The 27813-nt window shown below is 43.0% G+C and overlaps 1 protein-coding gene across 1 annotated transcript in view; it reads left to right on the forward strand.

The window, feature by feature from the left end:
- The window catches only part of inpp5a (inositol polyphosphate-5-phosphatase A), a 268437-nt gene that overhangs the window by 173782 nt on the left and 66842 nt on the right, over positions 1-27813 (forward strand). Inside the window, exon 9 of the mRNA XM_080740502.1 lies at positions 11659-11743. Coding sequence (XP_080596628.1) covers positions 11659-11743 — 85 coding nt within the window. The remainder of the gene's footprint in view (positions 1-11658; positions 11744-27813) is intronic.

A 27813-nucleotide genomic window follows, 5' to 3' on the forward strand; every position in this document is an offset into this window, starting at 1 on the left:
TGTGTATAAATATTTTATTGCAATAAATATGATGAGGAGATCTCGACCCTCACATCTGGCTTCATTGGTCCTGCATGGACGTACAGTACAGGTCTGAAAGACAGAAAACAATTGCATTCACAGATACAACACAACAGCGAAGAGCTTTTATTTCAATTATAATCAATGTTGTGTTGTCACAAGTGAAAATAACTTTTACTTAGTTGTAACAAGAGTAGTAGTCACCATACAGTAAAAGATCGTAGCTAACAATGCTAATTAGCTAGCATGAGAGTTTTACCTTGTTGTTGTTGTTGTTGTTGTTGTTGTGAGTCGTGCTGCTTCTCTGGGGAGTTTGCTGAGTTTAGGATATGTTAAGGATGTCATCAATACTATTAACTGGTGTAGATAGAATAAAAACATCGAAGATAGCGGTGGCTTGCATATCAAGAGACCATGACCGCACCGCACCATCTAGCTGACAGCTGGAAAAAAAAACCTCCGTTGGTTTAACCCTTTCAGTTCATTGTCATAATCTTTTACTGCAGCGCTGGGCAGTGTTGCCAAAATTTGTGAGAGAAATAAGCGAAACAAGCCAACTCTTGCAATATAAATAAGCAAAAAAACAAGATAGTTTAGGTAAATAAATTGACTTGGCAACACGTTTATATGCATGCCTGACAGAGAGAACCCGGAAGTTCCCTTTCGACTTGGGGGCGGGGCCTCCCTCCTGCAATCGGCCAGGAATGTTGTCTATTGACGCCCCTGCCTCCCACCCATTTCCTCCACTAAAAGCATCTGTGAGACTGTGAGAGTCCAGCAGGGGAGGAATGGATGCAGAGTGTCCAGTCGTGACTATACGGTCATCAATTTGTCATGACGTTATGCCCCGTTGTCAGTCAAGTTGACACAGCTAACATTAGAGGTGCAGCGAGCAAGGATTTGTCGGTTTGCGGTTCGTAAACACGACATTAACAGTTGGCATACTACTGCCCATAGGTTGACGCCTAGTCGCCTACAAATATGTCCTGAACAAAGTAAGATATCTTCAGACACAGAAAGTCGTCACACACTTCTAAGTGATGATTGAGAGGTATTCTTTTTGTATCAGTCTAAAGTTTTTTTTTTTTAATTATTCTCAATCCTCAATAACCCTTACCCAGAGAGAAAATTAGAAGCAAAAAGATGATGGATGATAAAGTCAGTTTAAGATATATGATCTGTACTGCAGTTGTTATTGACTTATATTATGATGTGTGTATACAGATCCATCTAAAATAATTAGAATATTATGTAAAATCTCCTTTTTTTCTGCAATATAATTCAAAAATGTAAACTTTCATATATTAGAGATACATTGCGCATACAGTGAAATATTCAAAACCTTTTTTGTTTTTATGGCATGAATATCAAAAATCCATATTTCAGAATATTACAATATTACACAAGACCACTCAAAACAAGGATTTATAATATAGAAATGTCAACCTTCTGAAGTCAAGAGTTGCTTGAAGTCCCATGTGAGGTTTCCGCATTCAGTGATGATTTGGGGTGCTATAGCATCTGCTGTTTTTTGGAGCGGTGTGAAGCACAGCTCCGCTATGAGCAGCAATGTGTGTCCTCACCGTCAAGTGAGAACTGTCCCGTTGAGTTTGAACAGGATCTGCGCATGTGCGACTTTACCACACACACACACACACACACACACACACACACACACACACACACACACACACACACCCGTGATAGCCGCTAGAGTGGAGGCTCACGAAGCATGCAGCCACCGTAGCGAGCCACGGGCAAACAAGAATTGACACATGTCAATATGTAAATTGGTGAAAAAAAAGTCAGGGACTATTCTATTCTCTTCCCCCTGCCACAGGAGGTTAATGTTGTCAATCTGTGGGTCAAGACCCGCAGAGAGGTCCCCAAAATATGTATACCCCCCAGATGACAGTGAAGTCACAATTTAAAGACTTAAAGGAGTAGTTCACCCCCAAAATGACTTTTTTCAAATTGATTACTCATGCCATGGACACTTGAGTTCAATTATATATATATATATATATATATATATATATATATATATATATATATATATATATATATATATATATATATTACCTGGAACTGCTCAAATTCACCGCTCCACTTCGAACCGAGGTTTGATTTTTACACAATATTCTAATTATTTTAGATGTAATTGTATATACAATTACCTATACTTACATCATTGTAAGTGTACAGAAAGAAACTAGCTACAGCAGTGGTTCTCAAACTTGGGGTCGGGACCCCAAGTTTAAAGAATCTCACTCATCGGTAGACAAACCAACATAAGTGTATACACTATACAGGGTATCTGCACATTTATAAAGTGACAATTTAAGGACTTTCAAGACCATTTTAATACCTAACTGGCCAAACTGTCAAATATGAAGTAAGCAAGAGGCGAACATTGTGAAAATAGCAGATCTACATGCTCACAACGCCTCGCAGTTTCTGCTATTTTCACATCTGTGGAACTGACTCATTAAATGAATACTGTACCTACAATTCCAACTGCTTGTCAGGGTGGGGGTCCCCAGTTCATATACAGTATGTTTATTTCGGGGCCTAAAAACGGCCTAAAATGGTTTGAGAACCCCTGAGCTACAGTTAACTTTTCCTCCTAACCCCTGTGTGACCGCAGTAGACTCCACCCCTCCAACACCTCATCCCAACAGCTTGGTTTACACAGATCTGTAGTGGGTGGGGTTGGGATTATGGAGGACCTAGGAGTCTGTGGGTAGAGATCTGTGGGTGGGGTCGGGAGATAGAGGACCCAGGTGGGGGAAGAGAAGGGATATAGGGGTGGCCGTCCCATAGTGTCAGAGGTCGCGACGGAGGTCACCCCTGCCTCTTTCAGCTAGACGTGGCCCAGCACATTCCTCACAATGTTAACATTCTCTCCAGAATTCTCAACATTCACGTAACAATGAGCCAACGCCGCCGGGGCTCCAGCTATTGTGTGCGTGCAGTCAAATCGGACCGGGCCGACTCGTGATAAGTCATCTTGTCAATCTGGTCCTGACCTGGCCTCCGAGTCACAGCCTTATAATCCTATAAAGATGGTCTATTATGACTCAGCTTAAATGTCAATCATCCAGTCATTTCCACTTAATCTTCCATAAGCTCAGTGAGGGATTGAGGCTGGTGTGAGCAGAGCGAAAGAAAAAAACATTTGATAGTTTTGTGTCAATCATGTTGTTGTTGCTGTTGTGTGTGTGTGCACAGTAATGGTCAACGTTGCAATCCATGTTTTAATATCTCTCCCAACACAGAGGTAATTGCAATGGTGTCTGAACTACAATAAAGATGGTGGCAGATCTAGTGTCCAATCTTGTCAGCTTGAAATGACTTAATTGACATTGGCCGCGTTTCCCAAAGCGATTTTTGTGGGGGTCCCTGCTTCATCTCTCTCTCTCAACTAAGGGGTCCTTGGACTGAAAACGTCAAAGACCCCTGTACTAGTAAATATTCTCTATGATTAAGATTGGTTATCACTTTATTCATTAAAATACGTCCTGGAGTGTAGCTTTTAAATGTGAGCTGCTGTCAATTGTTGTGGGTGAAGAGTTTCTTGGTTCCTGCGTATTTGTGCACCCTTAAACCCCTTTTTTCCCATCCATTCGGAACGGAACGGTAATATGTATTGATACGAACGCATGCATATTTATTCACATACTTTCCTCTGTACTTTGTCTATATTGAGGTTCAACCGTTTCATCCATTAGAGAGCAAGGTGATTTAACCAGCTCAGTCTTGTAACTAGGATAAAAAAATAAAAGTTTTGGCTATGACGTCTGCAATGTTCACATGCGTTTTTTATGCTGCCCAGTGCAAGAAGAAGGCTGGTTGAAGCAAAAGTTGATCCTCTATCTATGGCCTCAGACTCTTGTGTACATTATCTATGGCCTCACAAAGAGATACTTGAGTGAGAATGTGCTCTGGCCACTTTACACCAGTAGTATAACAAGTAAGACACCTAAGGGCAAAAAGCAACCTTGCCCTAAAGGGCGAGCTCGCGCCATCTGTCTTGGCCATATATGGATTCTGTCGTCTAACATCATAAATACAATCCCTTTAATGCCCATATATGGACATCCCTATTATGCCCATATATGGAGATCCCTGCTCTGAGGATCTGACATCACTGTGATGTCACATGTGATGTCACAGTGATGTTTCAGGTGAACCACAATGTCAGGCGTTACAGACAGACAGAGATACGTTCTAGCTGTGACCGTTCACATACTAAACTGCGACCTACGGTTGCGAATAAGCAGCCTGGGAGCAGCAGAGATGGGGGGCATGTTATAAATTAGGATCTAACCCCCGTCTTTGTGTACCTCCCTCCCTCAGGAAGGCCTTCCTAATGCCCCCCCCCCCTCCTCCTCCTCAGTGAGAACAGGCCCTTTCAGCAGTGTCACCACTGGATGAATTGGTGGGGGGGCAGCGTGTTTATAGACTGTGTAAAGAAGTGCGTCTTTGTGGGAGAATGTCGCTGACACTGTTACAGTTTGCCTGAATGAACTGCGATGACGCCGCTAATGGGGCCCCCCGCTGCGAGCGACGGGAAAGGTTGTGGCCAAGGGCCCCCCATAGGACCCCCCACCCTGAGGCCCCATTCACACTCAGTCACGCTGTGGCTAATGTGGTGATTCTCTCGCCCCCAACCCCCCCCCACAAAGGCCAGGCAAAAGTCAACTTTCACACGGAGCGGGTCACCATGAGTGCTTTAGGAAATGATCTTGTAAACAGAGGGTTACCTTCTGACCTGTGGCTGATACCTAGGGCCCGCACACAAAACAGCCAGGCTGGGGGTATTAGACATGGCTGTTAGCGGAATAAAGCTGTGCAGCACAGAGGGGAGAAAAGAGACTGCCTCGGGCTGCGGGGAAAAACACATACGCCCAGCGCTCACTCGCTCACTTTCTCCGTCATTCTCTCTCTCTCTCTCTCTCTCTCTCTCTCTCTCTCTCTCTCTCTTTCTCTCCCCCTCCCTCAATGCTTCTTTTCATTTTCTTAATCTCACCCTCTGTTTTCCCTGTTTTCCTTGTATCCCTTCTTGTTGCCTATTTTGTTAGCTTTGCCAGTTGTACTTGTTACTATGCAGACTTATCAGGGGTCTTCAACGTTTTCAGGCCAAGGACCCCTTAGTTGAGAGAGAGATGAAGCAGGGAGGGACCCCACAACCTTTTCATAGATACCATATAGTTTCATCGTTTGACAGCACAATCACCAGTGTATTTTGCATTCATGTCAATTTGTGTTTTCAGACAAATAAACACTTGAGCCGTCATTACTTAACTCATTTACTGCTATTTTAAATACCCTTCTAATGTTCCACACCGCCAGGATTTTGCCTACCTTTAACGTGGGCGTGTGCGCTCATCTCGTGCGCGATAGTTCACCGATAGCGTTCGCTCTAGTATCCACTCATGGTAAGCGACCAAAAACAACAGCCCTCCATTTACTATAGCGAAACAGTTTTCATGCCACGTGGTTATTGCGTAACGTGGAAGTGAATGCGACAGGATACAGGGGATTAGTTGTCCCGCCCCCTGATCCGGTCTGGGACTTCCGTTTCCGGTTCACACGGACTCTCCGGACTCTATAGCCGGAAAAAACATGGCGGATCGGCGATCATATTTTAATATTTTTATAGCGAGTACAGCATATTTATGACTCGTCATACACGTCATAGGCGGAACGAACACATTTATATAACTCGTCCAATACTCGTCATACGCAGTATAAACTTGACCTTTTACTCTGTACTTAGTCTTCTCTTTTTCCCCTCTACACCAAACCTCTTTGCCGAAAAATAGCCGATCTACAAGCTCACAACGCCTCGCAGCTCTGAGGACCCCCTAGGGGTCCTGGCGTACCCCCTGTTGAAGACCTCTGTCTTAGTTACTTGTTCACGTTTTTTTGTTTGTTACTTAGATCCGTTTTGCTTGACCACGTAGCGTTAAGAATGTTATTTGTATAGCGTGTTGTTTAGACAGATGCTATATAGGATTGTTTACCCGGTGTCCTGGTTTTTTGAAGAACTAAACTGTTGTCTTTGCACTCTGCTTGTGTTATTTACCCTCTGGTTTGTTGGTCGGGGTTCATGCCATTACTCTGCTCTCGTACTTGAGAGTAGCTCTATGTGTAAGAATGTCTGCTAAGCAGAGGTGGAAAAAGTACTCACATTTTGTACTTAAGTAAAAGTATCAATACTGCACTGTAGATGTACTCCGTTACAAGTAAATGTCCAGAATTTTACTTGAGTAAAAGTATGAAAGTATTGGCATCAAAATGTACTTAAAGTACCAAAAGTAAAAGTACTAAATGTTTGAAAATAGCAGATCTACAAGCTCACAACGCGTCGCGATAGCCAAGGTATAACATAGGGCTAAAGTGGGTTAATGTGTGTTTTATAATATTATAATTTACACCTGCAAAGTAACTATAAAATCCAAAGTACAATATTTGGATCCGAGATGTAGTGGAGTAGAAGTAAAAGTAAAAGTACTGAAAACTGGAAATACAAATACCTCAAAACTGTACTTAAGTACAGTACCTAAGTAAAAGTACTTAGTTACTTTACACCACTGCCGCTAAGTGCCGAAATAGTAAAAGTTTCTCCCTCACACTCATTTTCTCTCAGTGCTTCTTTTCATTTTCTTAATTTCAGCCTCTGCCCTACTCTCTCTTTTATTTATTTTTGTCCACGCCTCTCCTTAGCTTTCTTCTCCCCTTCAGTCGTCTGATGCCCTGCTGACCTGCGGCTGTTATCTAAATCATGTCACTCACAGTCTAGCCTGGGCTTGCTTGCTTGCAGTGGGCCGACCGGCTGGAATCAATTGAAATCAAATGGTGGGGTTTATTAGAATTATCTCGACTGTTACTTTCCTCACCCAAAGTAACAGAGGCACAGTAAATGGCTTATTAAAACAAGGAATACATTAGTTCCCACGCCTGTAAACGACGGCACAGCCGCCTGTATACGGCCGTTTTATTACACTGCCTTAAGAGGACAAACGGGATAAACTGGGCCGCCGGCCGATTTGAATAGAAGTCTAGTCTTTTAGCACCAGGATGGAAGGTCGTCAATGACATCACCGTTGTTGTTCTGAGTGTATTAGCAAGCTAATGTGTGCACAAGTGTGTTGACACACAGGCACAGACACACAGTGTTTAGTTTAGTTTAGTTTAGTTTAGTTTAGTTTAGTTTAGTTTAGTTTAGTTTATTTGATCATCTCATACATTTATACAGGTCACACATTCATATAATCATTGTTACAGGTGATCAAAAGGAATAGGCAGAAGCTGAAAGCTTGTGAATGCCTATCCTACGTATTCATGAATTGACATTGATTAGTTATAAGAGTGTTCAGATTTTTTTTCCCCATCAAAAAAAGAAAACAAAAGAAAGAAAAAAGGAAGAAAGAGAACTGTAGTGCTATGCGACCGTCTCTGTCACTGTCTGAACAATGTTCAGACAGTGACAGAGACGGTGATGACAATGATGCTGTTTGAAGAACCACCAAATGGTTCTTTGACACCAGTAATGTTTCTCCGTCGCTCCGCGATTACAAAATATTATTTGAGTTTAAATAACCCAACGTACACACACACACACACACACACACACACACACACACACACACACACACACACACACACACGCGCGCACACACACACACACACACACACACACACACACACACACACACACACACACACACTCATTCTAGCTGCTAACTTAAAGTGTTAAGTTGTTATCCATGTTGTAACTCCAAGAATGCAGGAATTAATGTGTACACCGTCTTGTAGACCGGAGGATTACAGTGTAGACTGCAAAGTGCAGACTGTACAGGACAGGTGTTAGGGCCTTTATTATTTTAAACCCATTATAAGGACAAGTTACCAGTTTAGGCACTTTTGGCATTTAAACTTCTTAAATAAATAAAAACTCTAAACAACCAGGTACAAGAAAAAACATTACCTGATGGTCAATCATGATATAATAATAATAAAATATGCTATGCCAAGATATATATTTTTTAAGTGGGTGTCACTTTGATCAGATTCCAAATATTTGATCTGGGAAAGAACCCTTTGTTTGTGTCCTGCAAAGCATATCGTCTTGTTGGGTGGAAACCTTGTATGTCCAAAACCGTTTATTTTGTATTTATAATTTTTTTAATGATTTAAACTAGTGAAAACAGTCGATCTACAAGCACACAACGCCTCGGCGTTGTGTGCTTGTAGATCTGCTGTTTTCACTACATTTGTTCGACGGCCTTGTACGATGAAGCAGGGCTTTACTTTGCGAAAGAACGTACAAATGTGAAACTTGGAGATACAAGGTTTCCACCCGACAACAACGATATGCGAGCATATGCACAGTACACTGTGAAAAAATCCTAGATATCCATCCCCTCTAAACAGCCATTGTGGTAAAGTTTTCCATCACTGAATAATATGCACAACATGCACATTACCAGCGCGAGAAGCAAACGAAAGGTAAATAACATGCGTCATGTACTTGTTAGCAGCTGACACACCCGAGCGACCTAATCAAATTATTTACTTTCTACTTAATATAATGGAGTGACAAAACCGGTAGTCTTTTAGTATAATAGCTATTATTTTCCCAGTGTCTTGACTCCCCCAGTCCCCCATGCCTCCTCCTCCAGCCTCCCTCCACCTCCTCCTCCTTCCTGGGCTATTCTTTACGACAGCCAGCCAAAGAGAAGAGAGAGAGACCCACCGCACACACAGAAGAGAAGAGGCATCTCTCTTTACGGCCCCATAAATATATTGTTATCAGGGCCTGGGAAGTCTACGTTGGAGATTTATCCCCCCCGATTAGCAGAGATAGCGAGCCAAGCATCCTGAATCATTAATTACTCAAGAGGGCTATGGGCTATACCCACCCCCCACCCCCCCCCCCCCCTCCCGGGCTTTAATTTCTTATCTGGTGCTCCTCGGAGGAGCCACTTTTAAGTCAGTGATGAGGTAGAGGAGTTAACCCAGGTAGACCGGTGTACCCGTTATTATTTTATGCTTTAACTATTTAAAAAAAATAGCAGATATACAAGCCCGCAGCGCGGCACAGAGTGTGCTATTTTTGAAAAATCATCGTGAAAACGTGTGCGCGTCTTTGAACATTTTTGCACGATTCTATAAAATGTCTTCTCAATCCTTCTAAGGTTTAAAAAAAAAAAAAAAAAAAAAAAAAACACGATTTTTCTATGTCAGTGGTGCTCAAACTTTGTCATATCAAGGACCCCCAAAATGACCCCCATCTAAAAAATATTTAGTTCCAGGGACCACCCAGAAGCAAAATTTGAGTTACAAATGTTATATGGGCATAATAGGGACAAATGTTCAAAAAATACACATTATTCAAAGATTTGACTTTTTCAAAAAAAATAGCAGATCTACAAGCTCGCAGCGCGACACTCGGTGCCGCGCTGTGAGCTTGTATATCTGATATTTTTCAATAGGCCTAAATAGGTTAATTATATGTCGCTTAGGTGCATTTCTTTCTGAAATGCGCGGGGATGCCACGAGAGGTTCCGGAGTTTCTGGAAGCATTCCATGTCACGGAGGGTTCTGGTACTCCATGAATATTCCCACACGGAGGACTCCCACGTACCCCCGGCGGAAGGGGGAAAAAAACAGTTTATGAGTGTAGTACATCAAAAATATTAACAAGCCAAGAGCCATAAAAGTATATTTGATTAAAAACAGCCATAAGAGACATAAAATGGGCACAAACAAGAGAGTAATGCTTAATAATTTATACTTTGTCGTACAGCGGTGTTTCATGTTGCATAGTGAGAGCACCTGAGTTTGTAGATCTGCTATTTTCAACGAGTGACACAGCCGTACGATGGAGTATAAGTCAGACTTAATCCTTGGTTCAAGTCCAAGTCTGTGTGTTCTGTGTGTTGAAACTAAATTTACCTCAACCTTGGCTCTTACGTATTAAAGCATAAATTCAAGTTCAAATTCATAAAGATATCTCTTGTCGCAGTGTAGGTACAGGCTGAGAGATTGTTTTGCAGTCGTTTTTAGTCTCTCATGTTCCTGCCATTATGTGATAAATAGCTCACAGAATTGAACTTCAGAATCATTTAAATAATGGTTTAATAATAATAAATAGTCATTGTATGCCTTAAACAATGACCATTGTAATTTGGAAATCCCGTACACTGTGCAATCATCAGTGATCATTGAAAATGCACACTGATCACAAATTAACACCGAGGATTGTGCTGTGTATACGTTATAGTGTATATTGCAAATTGTTAATCGATTATCAATTCATAACCCTGAGAGTCTACAAATGTAATCAAGTGTAACTGTTGTGTTATATTGGACCCTTTTTATGGGTCCATTTGGTTACATTTGTACACTCTCAAACTAATACTCCTGATTGTACTGTGTACTCCCTGTGCTCTTCTTTATCGTTTCCCTATGTTTGTTCATTTCTTTATTTTCCTTTTTTTTGGTGTTCCTTGTCACATCCCAGTACGTATCCCATCATCCTTTCTGTCTCTCCGCCATCTTTTGGTCTCCTCTATACTTTTTACTGTCACCATAAATCATGAATGCCATAAAAAAGCGAACCATAAAAAACAAAAGGCCAGTCCAAAAGCATTCACTTAAATGGCTACAGAGACAATTTGCAAAAACACACTCTTTTTTTTTTTGGTTGGTTTCTCCTCACTCAAGGTGAAACGCTTTTCTCCCCCTAAAAAAAAGGTGTGCAGGCCACCAGGTGGTGCTGTGGTCCTCATTAAGCAAAGATCTTAGACCAGGGGAATCAGCACTTGACCCTGTTCGGCCAATTGCAATTGCAACTCTATAATCTATTTATGCATTTCAGGGTAGTTTTTTCATGATGCAGTGTGTTATTTAAATACTTTGGTTTGTTTAATATTCATTTTCAGAGGCCTCTTGGAATGCATTTCAGGGGAATGTTTTCCTGCAGCAAACAGTTTTTTTAGAATCAACTTTTTTTTTGGAGGATCAATATTTGTCAGATGCTGCGGCCCTTATTAAGCCATTTAGGCTTAGAATTATTTAATGCTTTAACCATTGAAAAATAGCAGATCTACAAGCTTGTAGATCTGCTATTTTTGAAAAATCATAAAAATGTGTGCACATTTTTCAATATATATTTTTCAAAGCAAACTTTTGTAACTCAAATATTTGCTTCTGGGACTGGGGGGGGTCCCTGGAACAACATATTTTGAGATGGGGGTCCGGGCTAAATGCATGTAATTTTGGGTGTCCTTGACATGAAAAAGTTTCAAATCCACTGATTCAGAGGAAGGATTTAGAAGTTGGGTCAAAGATATTCAAAGACATATTTTCACGATTTTTAAAAAATAGCAGATCTACAAGCAGTGTGGCACTCGGTGCCAGTGCTGTGAGCTTGTATATCTGCTATTTTTCAATAGTTAAAGCATAAGACAATGGTTAAAGTGGTTAAAATCTAACGTGACGCGTCGCGGGGCCGCGTTCACGGTCTCAAAGATTTAATTGGATACCCTGCCAGGATCCATCACAGATGAATCAACTGCTGACTGTCTGGAACCAACCCAGTGATTACTTGTGTCATTCTTGCAGAATCACGGACCAGCGGTATGAGAGGATGCCATATTTTGTCTTCGGGGACTTCAACTTCAGGTTGGACTCAAAGGAGGTTATTGAGGTGAGTGGTTTTGGATCATCATAGCTGAAATATGAATGATGGCTGGCCTAATGATTTGTGTGTATTTCCCAGAGTCCAGAATACGTGTCCAGCACCCTAAAGTGTGTGTGTGTGTGCGTGTGCGCGTGCGTGCGTGTGCGTGTGCGTGTGCGTGTGTGTGTGTGTATCCACATGTGGTTCGGAACTTTAAAAACGAAATAAACTTAAAATACCAAATACTCATGCCAGACACTGTGTCATGCGACAAATAGCGAAAATCTAAATGGACACAACGCAACGAATAAAAAACAATATTGGCATGACATGCAATTTGGTTAAAAAAATATAAGTAGTAGTGAGAAAAAAATACTTTCGCTGTTATGTTTAATGATGATACATGGAGAAACACAATAGTTGCTAACCCAAATTACATGGTACCAGGCAACTGGTGGGATGTGCTTGAAAGTTGGCTCCGTTTGAAACTCTTTCACTCTATTTCTTATTTGTGATTTTATATTCTTGAAATGGGGGGTTATATATCATATAGGCATATACCACTATTAATGGTTTTAATTGCAGTTTTATGAGCTAAATGTTGTTGTAGGGTAAAAGGGGTACTTGGATTCAGAAATCATGGAAAAGGGGTACTCAAGCCAAAAAAGATGGAGAGAAACACTGTACATGTATATCGTCGCTGTCGGGCAGAAACCTCGTATCTCCAAGTTTCAAAATTGTACGTTTTTCGCAAAGTAAAAGCCCTGCTTCTTCATACAAGGCCGTCGCACAAAAGTAGTGAAAACAGCCGATCTACAAGCACACAACGCCTCGCGGTGCGAGGCGTTCTGTGCTTGTAGATCTGCTATTTTCACTAGTTTAGTTAATTTTTAAAATGATAAATACAAAACGAACGGTCTTGGACATACAAGGTTTCCACCCGACAACGACGACATGTACAGTATGTAATGCATCGCATGTGTGACTGACTGACTGTGTGTGTGTGTGTGTGTTGCGTTGCTGTAAATTCCCAGTTACTCTGGTATAGCCCACCACTGTGCCCTCTCAGAGTTATGGTTCATTATCTTCCTCTACTGTGGCCTCCTCCTAGCCCAGCTGTGTTTGCCAACCGAGCCTTCCAAGTGCATTGTTATGTTATGGTGCCATTCACTTCTCTTTCTCTCTCGCCTTCCTCTCCCTGGCTGCCCCCCCCCCCTCCACCCCTCCCTCCTCCTTCCTCCCCCCCCCTTCTCCTGCATGGTGCAAATGAGGTCAGGCAGAGGCAGTGTTGTGCAGTCATTCAGCATTCCTCACCAGGACAGGAGGAGATTGGGGGGTCAGTGGCATAACGTGGCCATAAAGGGGTAGACAGACAGTGGTGCCCTCTATGATAACCGAGTGGGACAACAACTTGTGTGTGTGTGTGTGTTTGTGTGAGTGTGTGTGTGTGTGTGTGTGTGTGTGTGTGTGTGTGTGTGTGTGTGTGTGTGTGTGTGTGTGTGTGTGTGTGTGTGTGTGTGTGTGTGTGTGTGTGTGTGTGTGTGTGTGTGTGTGTGTGTGTGAGCAGGGGTGTCGCACCAAATTCTGGGCCCCGCATGGGTTCAAGGATTCACTGCGGGGCCCCCCATGAATGTTCTTCATAGGGGGAAGATTTAGACTGGGAACGCATTATTACGCATAATTTTGTGCTTTAACTATTGAAGAAGAGCAGATATACAAGCTCACGGCGCGGCACTCGGCGCTGTCTTTGAATATTTCAAATCCTTCTATAAGATTTCTTGAAGAAAAAAAATATGTTTGTGTCAGTGGTGCTCAAACTTTTTCATGTGAAGGACCCCCAAAATGATATGTATTTGGCCACGAACCCCCATCTCAAAATATTTAGTTCCAGGGACCCCCCAGAAGCAAAATTTGAGTTACAAACGTTCGCTTAAAAAAATATACATATATTCAAAGATTTGCACACATTTTCACGACTTTTCAAAAATAGCAGATCTACAAGCTCGCAGCTTGGCACTCGGTGCCGTGCTGTGAGCTTGTATATGTGCTATTTTTCAATGGCTAAAGTATAACATAATTAAGGCCCCTCCCACCTTGGGCCCTAGTAACTCAGTCCCACTTTTCCCCCCTTGTGACGCCCCTGTGTGTGTGAGAGTGTCGGGAGGGTGGGTGGGTGGGTGACCCTCTCTCTTTCAAACACAATGGCTGCCGTATCAGAGGGTCTGTTCAAGGTGTGGGCATTGTTACATTTTTTCAACCAGAGCAGCCATTCAAAGCAGAAGGAAAGAGGAGGGGAAGCCCTCTGAATGGAGAGGGTTTTGCTCAAATGACTCAGGAAGGACTTCATCCTGTGAGGTAAGCTAGGAGAGGGCTTTTGATGTGGGGGCCGCACTTTAGACATCCCACCACTATGGGGCGCATCAAGTCGCCCTCCCTTTTTCTTCCGTCACCACCCCAACCGGGGATGGAGGTCATTATGAAGCATTTTGTTCATGTCTGCACATTTTTTTGCACTGTGTTGATTTTGACAGCAAATCTTTTATTTAGGTTTAGTCAGAGTCTTTTGAATAAAATTCCATTTAGTATTAGTCACGGGCGCGACGCGTTGTGAGCTTGTAAGTCTGCTATTTTCAGAGTGCAACCAAACATACGACTTCTCTTAGTTCTACTGGATCTCTTCTCCGCCAGTCCCTCCCTATACATTTTAGTCTAGTTTTTATTTGTTGACTATATTGTCAATATATTTAGTTTTAGTTTTAGACATCGCAGCTTAGTTTTAGTTTGGTTTTTATTCCGTTTTAATCAGTGAAAAATGGTAGTAGACGAACTTCTTTAGTCATGGTTTTAGTCGACGAAATCCACACTGCTTCAAGTGCAGCCATTGATTGCCTGGGGATCTGTGCCGTACATTGGATTTGGGCGCTCTAATTGGATCCCGTTAGGCTCTGGTCATGTGCAGATGTACACGTCGCTGTAGAGATAACAAGTCAAGGTACTAATTCCACATCAGCAACAGCAGATGTGCAAACACTGGAGCTATTGAGGAGGCTGGCATGAGGATGGCATTCTTTATCAACTTATAATCATGGCTAGCCTAGCATTAAAATACATCTCATTACATCTGATTAAGATTGTATTTTGGATAGCATCTGGCCGTATGAATCGTAATAAACATTTCCGTGTGTTTTAAAGCAAGCAGGTGCACCCCATGTTGGCAGGGAGACATAAATGATTACACTGGAATAGGGCTGGAGCTCAAAACAAGGGTCCGCTCCAAACTCGATAACAAATGTATTGAGTACCCGGTATCTTTTTTTTCAAGCTTATCAAGCTTGTTATCGGGTATAGCGGCCCATGACGTCATGTTTAAACAATCAAGACAAGAGGCGATCAAGATATTATTACGGTACTATTCATAATATATAGCCATTTAACACTTTATTGCACACTACTGAATGATTGTTTAAATGATTTTTAATTATAATATTTGTTACTTTAGTCAATTGTCGTCTTCATAGATGGTGGTCAGCCACAAACTCAGTCACAACAACTGGCCAATAAAAAAAGCATACCAGTTCTGTTCAGAATTTGTCGTCTCAAGTCTTTCCACAAAATATTAGAAAACACTCAATAGTGGTCTCGATAAAAGCCTGGCTCAATAAGTAGGATTGATAAGGTGCTCATTATCAATACATATTAACGAGCTCCATCCCTACACTGGTACCAACCAAACTAAAATCCACCCATGAAATATAAGCTCAGGTGTGTTTGTGTGACATAATGTGGTCATCGCCCTAGCCCAGGGGTGGGCAACTTTGATGATGGCGAGGGCCACTATATTTCCACCTTCACTCCAGAGGGCCACATTGCAGATTGCTACGTCCTACTTTGTCATTCTAGGATCTCATACAAAAGAAGCAAAAATAGCTGATCTACAAGCTCAAAGCGCATCGCGTCGGCTATTTTTGCTTCTTTTGAATTGGAATCCTGAATAATTTTTTTGTTATTTTTTAATTGGAATCCTGAAATTTAACATTTTGATTTAATTTCAAACGCATTTTGTTATACTCATGTTGACTTTATGAACAAATAAATACATTGGACATAAAAAAAAACATTTTAAATACTACTATACTAGTCATTAAGCTACTAATATAGACTGACGGAATTAAAGCAGGTCACGTTTGGAATTGTAACAGCTGAAATCAGTAATATATCAGTATTCCGGTATTAACCTGCGGGCCACATTAAGTGAAGGTGAGGGCCGCATGTGGCCCCCGGGCCACCAGTTGCCCATGTATGTCCATCTAATGGAGATGACACCCCCTCCTCATCCACATGGCTCTGTGGTAGGTAAGCGCTCACCCTCGCTCTGTCCCTACCACTCCGAAATGCTGTTTAAGTGGCGCGGGGGTCGCGACCCCTTTTCCAGGGATGTGTAAAGGCCTGCATCGGTGTGTGTCCGTCTCTGCCCCCGACTCGGTCCCCCACCGCCGGGCTCCTTTCTTATGCACCTTGGCCCCACTCTCATGCACACAGGACACACACAGGCAACCAATTTGTTAGGCCAGATGTATCTGATTGATTTGCCCTGTTTGAAGGGGGCCGGCAGGCAAGGCAACGCGGGGGGGCTCCTTTAGACTCAAGAGACCCTCAGGAAGTTAGAGCGGTGGGCTGTGAAACCACCGGTCACACGGACTGTCCCCCCCACTCTCTTTGATAGGAGCCTACTTGTACATAACCACATAGGCCATTTAATGGGCGTGAATCAAAACAGCATCCCGGTTCCAACAATGGAACAAGGGGGGAGCACTTGTTTTCGGTGGAGATGACGGAGGCACAATCTGATCTAGCTATAACAACAATCACGACATAGGCTATTTATTATAATCACTAATTCACTAAGAAGTGTCTTTAATTATAATTTAAGTAAAAATAGTCAAATAACAAACAAGGGCAAATTGTTCTGCCCACAACCTTATCAAACCAAAATGCCTAAAGTACTGTAAAAATGTAGGCCTATTATAACTATGATAATGGTTCTTAACTTCTTATAAGTCCCAGTTATTAAGTATAATACTTGACCTTATAAATATAGAATGTTTATGATTATTTCTTGTGTTATATGTTATGAAACATCGCATGTAGGCCTATTATATTACCTATAACCTATACATGAGTGAGCTCTCGGCACCTCCGCACGGTCCAGGCGAATACAACAGAGCGCCCTCTACCTCCGGTTCAGCCAATCACAAGCTTCCAATGTTGGAACCGGGATGCTGTTAGGATACATGCATTTAATGGGGGGACATCACCACTGGCTGATGATGTCATCTTTGTGAGACACTCATTAAAGGAGCAGCATTGGCCTCGTATAAACCCATCCCACGCCTGAAACTGTCCCATTTAATCCATTTAGACCGTGTAGGCATTATTGCGTATTATTATTTTATCCTTTAACTATTACAAAATAGCAGATCTACAAGCTCACAGTGCGGCAAGTGTCTTCTAAATCCTTTTTTTTTTTAAACACATGTTTCTACGTCGGTGGCTCTCAAACTCTTTCATGGAAAGGACCCCAAGAAAGACATGCATTTGGCCACCGACCCGTGTCTCAAAATATCTTGTATCAGGGACCCCCCCCCCCCCCCCCCCCAGAAGCAAATATTGGAGTTACAAATGTTCACTTTAAGAATGAGATATTCAAAGATTTGCACAAATGTTCATGATTTTTCAAAAATAGCAGATCTACAAGCTCGCAGCGCGGCACTCGGTGAACTTGTATATCTGCTATTTTTCAATAGTTAAAGCATGAAATAATCCTAGGCCTAGATTATTTAACAGCAACTTGTATGTTGGTGCTGGAAGAGCAATGATGTCACCGGTAAACAAATGGGGGGCGTAAGTCTCCAATGTGGGACGTAACTCACGGCCAAGAGGCCGTTTTAGGCCCTTTTAATGACAATTAATGTCAGCGGGACAATTAGCACACATCCACCAAAGTGCCTGACTGTAGAAGGAGGGGCCTGTGCTGTGGCGGATCGATCTTCCATACTTATCTCAAGATTGATTTCGGACCCACAGAGGCCCACTCTCATGCTCACTCTGTTCACTGTCACACACTCTCTCTCTCTCTCTGTGTCTCTCCCTTTGTGATCGTAAGAGTTTTTGGTAACCGGTAATGACGCAGAGATTTGTTTTACTGAGAATAAGGTTAGAAATAACTTTAGGATTACGCATATCTTTCTGAGGTTAAGATTAGGAATAGGGTTTGGTTTTGGCACCGTTTTACTGAGGTTAAGGTTAGGAATAAGGTTAGGTTTAACCGTTTAGGCATAGTTATAGGTATATAAGGATTTTAAGGATCTCAATGGGAAATAACAAATAAGCCTTGCCATACTCGAGTTTCCTTTTAGTTGACATTGTATCAGTGAACTGTACTGTCATGAAACTGTACCTTTTCCTATCCAAAACCTCTATTCAATCAATCAATCAATCAATCAAAAGGCATAAACCATCAGCCCAGGTGAGTTCCTTTCGTCGACTCTTCGAGTTTTTGCCATGGACCCATTGTTGAGTTACACAGATGGATCAATGAATGTGCTCAATGGATGAAAATAAATGAAACAAAAGGTAACTTTTTTCGAGCTTGTCATTACTGGCGAAAATGTTTAAAACTTGTGCGAGGTTGTAGAGTCTGTGGTTAAATACATTCCTCTTTCGTCCTGTGTCGAGCCCCCGTTGCAGAGCTCCCGGGCTCCAATGAGAAGCAATGATTCAGAAAAAAAAAAAAACACTCATCTGTACATTTCTGAACAGCCGCACGCTACACTGCTCCTCTTCATCGGTGGGTCGGATCCATTGTGGATGTCTGTGCTCTGTACAGCCGCCAGCCACTCCTTTTCTTTCTTACCCATCCTTCCTTTTGGGTGGGTGGGTGGAGAGAAGAGAGAATGGGGGCGGCGTTTATAAATGTATCTGTCTGTGCGTGCGTGCATGCATGCATGCACGGAAAAGGAGGTGGGTCGGGGCGGTGGTGAGATGGGTATGACATTGTCCCAGGCAGGGACGTGCTGGGCTCCTGATTCTGCCCGGGAAAAAGAGTTGGAGAGGCCCTCATTTTTATTATTTTTTAGTTATATTTCGTCATTGTCGGGTGGAAACCTTATATGTCCAAAACCGTTTGTTTTGTATTTATCATTTTAAAAATGATTTAGTGCGAGGCGTTGTGTGCTTGTAGATCGGCTGTTTTCACTACTTTTGTGCAACGGCCTTGTATGATGAAGCAGGGCTTTGCTTTGCGGAAAATATTACAAATTTGAAACTTGGAGATACAAGGTTTCTGCCCGACTTTGTTGGCCGCACAGCCCCCAAAATGGAACGAAGGCCGACATTTTATTGTTAATTTTTTCCTAATGGCCGGCCTGGACCGGCCGGGAATGAACCGGCCGTTCGGGAGTTGTCCCGCTTTTCCCAATGGCCAGCACGTCCCTGGTCCCAGGGTTGGAGGGACACAGGTGGCCAATTCCTGGCATGCTTGTGCAGCAGGATCAGTATCCAGAGGCCTGCCTGCACCCCCCCCACCCCCCCCTCCCCTCCCTCCTCTCCGCCAGGGCTGCCCCATTAATTGTGACCGACAGAGGGAATTGGCTTCAATTGACCCCCATTCAGTGGCCCTTTGACTGGCGGAACAAAAGACACAGCCACGTGGAGACTAATGCTGGGGCTGAGCTGCATCCCAGAGGTGGTCTGGTGTTTGTGGTGGTGTAGTGTACCCCACCCCACCCCACCCCACCTACACTGCTTTTCTCCCCTGGAATGGGGGGTCTGGTACCCCCACCTATCTTCTTCCCTCTCTCCCCTGGAATGAGGTCCGTAAAGCTTCCAGGTCCTACAGTATAGGGCAGTGGTCCTCAACCTTTTCAGGCCGGGACCCCCGAAATAATCATATTTTTTTAACTGGGAACCCCCAAAATAATCATATTTTAACTGGGGACCCCCCACCCTGACGAGCACTAAGAGTTGAGGCATTACATTTTGTATGACACGGTTCTATTGTGAAAATAGCAGATCTACATGCTCACAACGCCTCGCGTTGCGAGGCGTTGTGAGCATGTAGATCTGCTATTTTCACAATTTCTGCCTCTAATATTTGACAATTTGGCCGATGTTTAATTTGTCATTTCAGAGGTATTAAAAATTCCTTAGATTGTCAAATGTGCTATACACTTGAACTTTATGTTGGTTCGTTTACTGTTGAGTGAGAAAACAATGTTGCACATTAAGTTAATCATCTGGGGACCCCCCAAAATAATCTAGGGACCCGTCCCGACCCATAGGTTGAGAACCACTGCAGTGGGACATGGGAGCCTGTCTTGGTGTCCCATCCAGGGGAGAGAGAGAGAGATGCAGGTGTCCAGGGTGAGGGATGACGAGGTCAGCCAAGCTTGGGAGGAGGAGGAGGACGGATGTGTTGATGCATGTTGTTAATCAACCATGTATTAAAAGGCTTTTGAGCTTTTAAAGTTGCGGCGCGGACACTTTTCAGAGCGGTTTAATGATTTTGGGGGAAATCCCTGCCAGGGAAAGGGCTCGCCTTCCTTTTGAGGCATTTAGCTGATGTTTCTCGTGGCCAACTAGCCTTCTGCTGCTGCAGGTGTCTAATATCTTAGGCTGTTAGCCAATAATACGTGATGTTGCCCACATTGTAACATGCTTCTTAGCTTATTCTCCTCTAATGTGATGTCAATAGAGCAAGGGTCTTCAACAGGGGGTCCTCAGAGTTACTACAGGGGGTCCTCCAAATCTTTGTGTGATAGAAACCTTTTTCTCCTTTTTTGTATTAACCACTTGAATATAGCGTCCATATACTGAGAACTTTAGCCAAAAATAGCAGATCTACAAGCTGACAATGCCTCACGCTGCGAGGCGTTGTGAGCTTGTAAATCGGCTATTTTCGGCAAAGACGTTTGGCGTAGAGGGGGAAAAAGAGCAGACTAAGTACAGAGTGAAATGTCAAGTTAAGTTTTGACGGTTCAAGTGGTTAAATACATATCTGAAAAAAAAAACACAAATTGACATGAATCCAAAATACACTGATGATTGTGCTGTCAAACAATGAAACCATATGGAATCTATGAAAAGGTTGTGGGGGTCCCTGCTTCATCGCTTTCTCAACTAAGGGGTCCTTGGCCTGAAAACGTTGAAGACCCCTGCAATAGAGGGGTGTGTGTGTGTGCAGGGTTGTAGCAGAGCGACCACCTGTGGGGGCTCAGTGTGTCCTGGACTAGCCTGGTGGAGAAAGGTTGTGGCTGTAGAAGAGGTGTAGTGTGTGTGTGTGTGTGTGTGTGTGTGTGTGTGTGTGTGTGTGTGTGTGTGTGTGTGTGTGTGTGTGTGTGTGTGTGTGTGTGTGTGTGTGTGTGTGTGTGTGTGTGTGTGTGTGTGTGTGTGTGTGTGTGTGTGTGTGTGTGTGTGTGTGTGTCCAGAGGTGTCCTGTGGTCGTGAATCAACGGTGCCAATGACAGGCCCAGGGCTCCGTGCCTGGACTCCAGTATATTCAAAATCCTTCCTAATTAAACTTAATAGAACGTAAATTTAATATCTTGCAGAGATTGTGTGCTGCTGGCCCGGCCCGCGGCCCGCACCAATTTAAGGATTGATAGAGGCCAGCCGTGAGGTTAATTGCGGACTTGATCTACTGTCCCCGTGACATGGCGTGGGCCTGCTTTTAATTGGAGCTGATCTGCTGCTACATGGGCAGATTTCATTAGGCTAGCATGGCCTCTCGTTGCTCCTGCTTATTTGAAAGAGTTTTTATCCAGCCCTCTGGGGGAGTGTTTTTGAGCGACGCCCCCTGTCTGTACCTCGCGTGAAGTGCAGGGGGTGGGCTGGGGGGGGGGCGGGTCCCCGTGCATCAATCAATCTTCCCGCCTTTTGTCCCGCGTCTTTTCTCTCACTTGAGGAGCATGAAATTAAAGGTGGGGCCGTGGACTAGCCTCACTGCTAATGAATGCTGTAAAATGCCCTGTAATGGTAAAGCCCAGAATGATGGATCATTCGTTTTCACTCCCATTCTGGTCTACTCACAGCACACGCCCATACCAGTGGGAGAGAGAAAAAATAAGCAAGGGCATTTTGGGGGAGCCATGTTCCTGGACATTCTCAGTTTAAAATTCTCTTGGTCAGTCATTTTGTGCATAAGAAGCTGGAATTTGTGTGTGTTAGTGCAGTGTTTCTCAAAAGGGGGTACTTGTACTCTCAAAAGGGGGTACTTGTACCCTTAGGTGTACGCAGAGGTACTACAGGGGGTACTTCAGAGAAATGTAATGATAAAACATTAGTTCAAAACCAAATTAAGTAAGAATTTTGACTGTTACTGAATAGAAAACAATTGGCTACTCCCTTATTTTCAACATAATTTGACGTCGAAACTGGACATTTGATGTCAGTATTTTTGTTGTCGATTAAAGGGAGTATTTGGATTCAGCAATCGGGAAAAGGGGGTGCTGAAGCCCAAAAGGTTTGAGAACCACTGTGTTAGTGCATGTCTACATGTGGGCTGTACAGTTGTCCTTGAATGGTACATCAATTTAGTTCATTCGTGGTTTGATATTTCCTCATGTTTGTCTAATGTCTACATTGTCATACACTTTGCACCGCTACCCTCACGTTTTAAAACTGATGGTGTGATGCAGCTGGACATTGTCCCAGTTGGTGAACCCTTTCTGGGGAAATAATTGTCACCGGTAGTGGTTAAATGTTCCCTCCCCAACCCCCTCCCCATCCTTTTTAGCCAGACTTGAACTATCGTGTGTGTATGCATGTGTGTCTGGCCTGCTATAAATCAAAAGGCAGCCCAGTATAATTAAGTGTACACTACATTAGTCAGGCTAATTAATTTTGGGGGCCATCCATCCATTAACCAGTGGGCTAGCACTGATTGGGCCTCTGTTCTGAGGGACCCGTGACACTGGGGACCATGACCCTTCCTGGCTGCCATCAGTTTCCCAAGCTACATGGAAATCCATGTAAACACACACACACACACGCACACACACACGCACACGCACACGCGCACACACACGCACACGCGCGCACGCACGCACGCACGCACGCACACCGGTCCTTATACCAAACAAAAAACCTTAACTAATCAGAAAGTATTGTTAAATTTGTATCTATTATTTTGTGGTTTTATTGGCATGACACCCCAGCGTATACAGTGTACTATTATCATATTATGCGTGCTAATTCAATTATTTCACTCATTAAATGTGAAGTATTATTCAGCCTGTAATTGCCCCAGAGGGCTGTTGTTTCACGCTCTTTTGTTACCAGACCTGGGTTCAACTGTGTTTACAGATGGCTGTCATGCTTTGTTTTGCCCACTAAATCAATACACTTATCTTTGAGTGTCAGGCAATTTGTCAATATCTGGGTCGTCCTGATGCGGTTAGACCCCACCCATATGGCACTCTGTGCAGGTTAAAACCAAACGCCCAGGATTCAGGGACCGTTTTGAGAGCTCAGGTTTTGAGCCATGCCAGAGGAACATGGGGCGTCACAAGGGGGGGAAAGAGGGACTGAGTTACTAGGGCCCAAGGTGGAGGGGCTTTAATTATTTTATGCTTTAGCTATTGAAAAATAGCAGATATACAAGCTCAGAGTTACTCAAATGTTGCTTCTGGGGGGGTCCCTGGAACTAAATATTTTGAGATGGGGGTCCGTGGCCAAATACATTATCATTTTGGGGGTCCTTCACATGAAAATGTTTGAGCACCACTGACATAGAAACATGTCAGTAGACTAGACTTTAACGATTTTCAAAAATAGCAGATCTACAAGCTCGCGTGAGCTTGTATATCTGCTATTTTTCAGTAGTTAAAGCACAAAATAACCCAGCGAGTACCCATGCAGGGCCCAGAATTTGGTGCGACGCCCCTGCAGAGGAGCACTGTGACAGAGACGTTTCCGTACAATACAATAAAGGCATATTATCTGACTAGTGGAGTCCAATCTATCACAATGAGGGCCCATTATATGGGAGATAAGCAGTCTGGATATAGAGGGGAGACTATTCCCTCCGGAGAACAGTGGCTCTTCTCTCTCCGCTATCCTCTCCGTGTTTGTGTTAGATGCTAATGAACGCTCAGAGGAAAAGAGAGAGGGAGAAAGAGTCGAGCTATGAGGGTGTAACATGAGCAATGTGGCTTTGATGGAAGCGCTGTCCATATCATTAAGCCATTTAGACCCGAGGACCCCCATTCTAAATATTAATGTCTTCTAAACCTATGTTCTCAATCTTTTTCATGCCAAAACTATGTGTATTTGGCACGGGCCCCATCTCAAAATATGTTGTTCCAGGGACCCCCCAGAACCAAAGATTTGAATTACAAAGGTTCGCTTTAAGTATCTTCAAAGATTTGATAATTGAAAAAGGGTAGTTGACAAAGTTTTTTCGTCATGGTTTTAGTTGACGAAATCCACACTGATTCAAGTGCAGCCATTGATCGCCTGGGAATCAGTGCCGTACATTGGATTCGGGCGCTCTAATTGGATCCCATTAGGCTCTAGTTATGAGTTATATCAAAGGTACTAATTCCTATAAAACCTATATGTATTTGGCACAAATATGTTGTTCCAGGGACCCCCAGAACCAAAGATTTGAGTTACAAAAGTTTGCTTTAAGTATACATTCAAAGATTTGCACAAATGTTCGTGATTTTTCAAAAATAGCAGATCTACAAACGTATGTATATCTGCTATTTTGAATAGCCAACATATAAAAAATTATGGTCAACATGTAGATACGTTCCGGGTCTTAGTGGCTTAAAACGCGGGCAAATTGAAGAACAAGCAGTGGCTTCTGTTCGTCCTGCTCATTAACAACAGGCCGTTTGAGCCCAGCGCCAACCATGCTTGCTTATTACCATTGTGTGCAGTGTGGGTGGGGAGGTGTTGGGGTGCTGTGGCTGGCAGCTGGGCACACCATGCCGATGCTAGGGATGGCGTGACCGACCAAACAGCGATGAGCACAGCGCCTGGCACCGGCAGCGCCTGGGAGTTGGGGTGTGAGGGGGCGAAGGGGGCAAAGTGCTGCTGCTGTGTTGGGCTTCCCAGGGTTGGACCCGGTCAGCGGCGTAGCCTGAGTTACCCCTCGGACACCCCACACTACCGCCAGCGTTGCACTGGAAACATTTTAGTCAGGAACATTTATGTCTAATTAGATTTAACCATTTATTGCATATATGGATACAGTTAATCTTGGCGTAAATGGGCTCCGCGTTCGGAGATGTTCCCTGAATTTTGTGCATGCTTTTTGAGCATGCTAAGCAAAATCAGGGAACGCTAAGCAATACCCCCCCATAGGCCATAGGGATACAATAGCAGAACAATAGCAATACATTGACATGTAACTTTAGTCAAAATCACAGTATTTGAGCTTAACTCATTCTGTGCCAGCGCCCTCTAGGGGCCAAGGAATGCCAGGGTATCTCTCATAGGCGAGCGCTTTAGCTTCCAGGACCTCACGTTCCAGGACCTCACGTGCTCACGTTCATGCACGTCATGGAAATGTCCCGGATGATAATGCTAACAGAATGGCCATTCCCATTTTGTCATCTAAAAGATCATTTTTGGGCGATTTCGCCGTAAATAAACCTCGCGCCGCTTCCCTAAAGACACAATCCAGAGATATAAGCCTTCAAAGATGTGGTCTTTCATTGGATTAGGCAGAGATTGGCGATTTCGTTCGCAAATTACGGCCGGCCGGGAGGTTGCTAGCTTTCGGCTAGTAGCTAGAAAAATCAGACCAGGCTTCAGAAGGCCTCTTATCATTTTATTCATTTAATTAAAAAAAGCCGGACTACTTCGGGATCGGCACACTCGTGTACTCATCGGAAGCGGCGCCGAACATCGGGTGAACATTGGGGAGCTCAAAAATGTATTTTAAACCATTTTTAATGGAATATATCGTCGGACAGAGTAGAATGGCTAACTGGCTAGCGGCTAGCGAGCCAGGACCACCCACGACTCTACAAGCAGCTCGGGGTAAGTGAAAAAAAAATGTATTGGATTGAAATAAAGCCGAACTAGTTCGGGATCGGCACAGAAGGAGTTAACAATATTGACATGTAACTTAATTAGACAATCTCAAGTATTTGAGCTTAGCCAGACTGATCGTGCAAAGGTGGAGGAGGCAGCTAGCAGCGAATGTTTCCGAAGCTTCGGAAACCAAGCGTAGGTAGAGTAAGCAAGCCGTATTTAAAGGAGCCTTCCCTACTGATTGAGAGCTTTGATTGGAGTATGACAGTCATGTGACGCAATGACCAGCAGATATGAGAATGAGGAATGAGAACAGAGCTGACTGACAGCTGACTACAGCTGGGTGGGACGACTCCAATAAATGGTTGTTACTTGTAACTTGTATGCAAGTGCATTTTAATTTGTGTATTTAAGGCCTTTTCCGCACTGTCCGGTCCGATCTTCCGCGTGGAAAGAATGGGCGATATTGTCCGAATCTGGACACATTTTTTAGATCACAGAGACACCACGTGTTCATTCATTGTCCCGTTTTTACCATGTGGAAAATCGAACCCTGTGTACAAAGGCCTTGGGAAAGACTGCAGTTAACTGAGAAGTTGCATGCAGCTTAGTTGCACTGCAAGTGGAAATGGTCATGGAACGATATTATGTCTATCACGTCACATGTCTTTAAGTTGTGCATTACTACAGTATGACCAGCTGATACTAATTTACCGCCATCAGCTGACAGTGTAAATGGCAACAAACGGGAGTTTGTATCAACCCAAGAAAAAATAATTATGACAGGATAGCGAATTACATTCGTTTGCTAAAAGATAAACCAATTATAGGTCTATAAATGTTTGCAGTCAAATTGCTATGTAGAGTAGTTGTTTTGATTACGTTATTATAAATGGTTTATGTATAAATAACGTAGCATGAATGAACCTCAAACAACGTGCAGCTCACAAGTCCTTTTTGTCCTCATTTGAGTCAGAAGGTATGGCACCGCTTTTTGCCAGACAACACCAATTATAATGCATGGAGTATGATGATGTGTATAACATTCAATACAGCAATGTGAACTTTAAAGGGCTTTGCAGACAGGCGAGATTTTTCGCACGGAATAAACGGACGATTTCATTTTTTCTAAGAAACCAATGATTCTCTATGACCTCATGCACACCTGCTCCGAATTTTCCGTGCGGCCAGTAGCTGCGGCAGTGCGTTTATTTCCCGATCGAACCCAGTTCGATTCGTGCGTCTTTTCGCTTGCGGTAAAAACTCATTGACTCCTTCTATGACTCCTTTTCAGATCTGCAATGAGGATTCCTCACTACATTGCACACCAAATCCAAGGCGTTTTAATCATGCAGCAAACGGAAATAAAAACGCAACAGGCCTGTGTGCAAAGCCCTTTACTGTTCTTACATGATATCCACTTATAGGGTGCTTGTACTGTACTAGATATCACCACTGTCATATGGCACAAACTCACTTGCATACGCTTTTATATTTTCTCTAAAGTTGCATCATGTTTAACATTTTCATTTTTCTTTTAAGCCTAATGGTCTAATTGGCACGTTATCTGCCAACGCAGAAATCTGCCAATTTGTAGTTTTGTGCCATTTGTAGTTTTTTGAGAAATCAGGCCTGTTTTTCTTTTTCTTGTCCTTGCTAGCAAGAGGTTAAAGGGCCTACACCATGCTTTTAAAACTATATTTTTTGTATAAATATATGCTCAAAATTGAGTCTTAGACAGGTTTTAACCCTCAACAAACACTCTGACCATTCTTTTTGTTTGTTCTAGCTCTACTATAATGAGGCTCTCCAGCTGCAATACCAAAACGGCCTCTGTTTGCTCAGGGGCACATCTAGTGGGGTTTTTCCAGAAAAAAAAGAAGTTTTTAAAAAAAAAAGAAGTTTAAAAAAAAAAAAAAAGTTTTTGAAAAAAAAAGTTTTTTGAAAAAAAGTGTTTTGAAAAAAAAAGTTTTTGAAAAAAAAAACTTTTTTTGAAAAAAAGTTTTTGAAAAAAAGTGTTTGAAAAAAAAAGTTTTTTGAAAAAAAAAGTTTTT

This window comes from Nannobrachium achirus (genome assembly GCF_963921795.1).
Source record: "Nannobrachium achirus genome assembly, chromosome: 13".
Classification (NCBI taxonomy): domain Eukaryota; kingdom Metazoa; phylum Chordata; class Actinopteri; order Myctophiformes; family Myctophidae; genus Nannobrachium; species Nannobrachium achirus.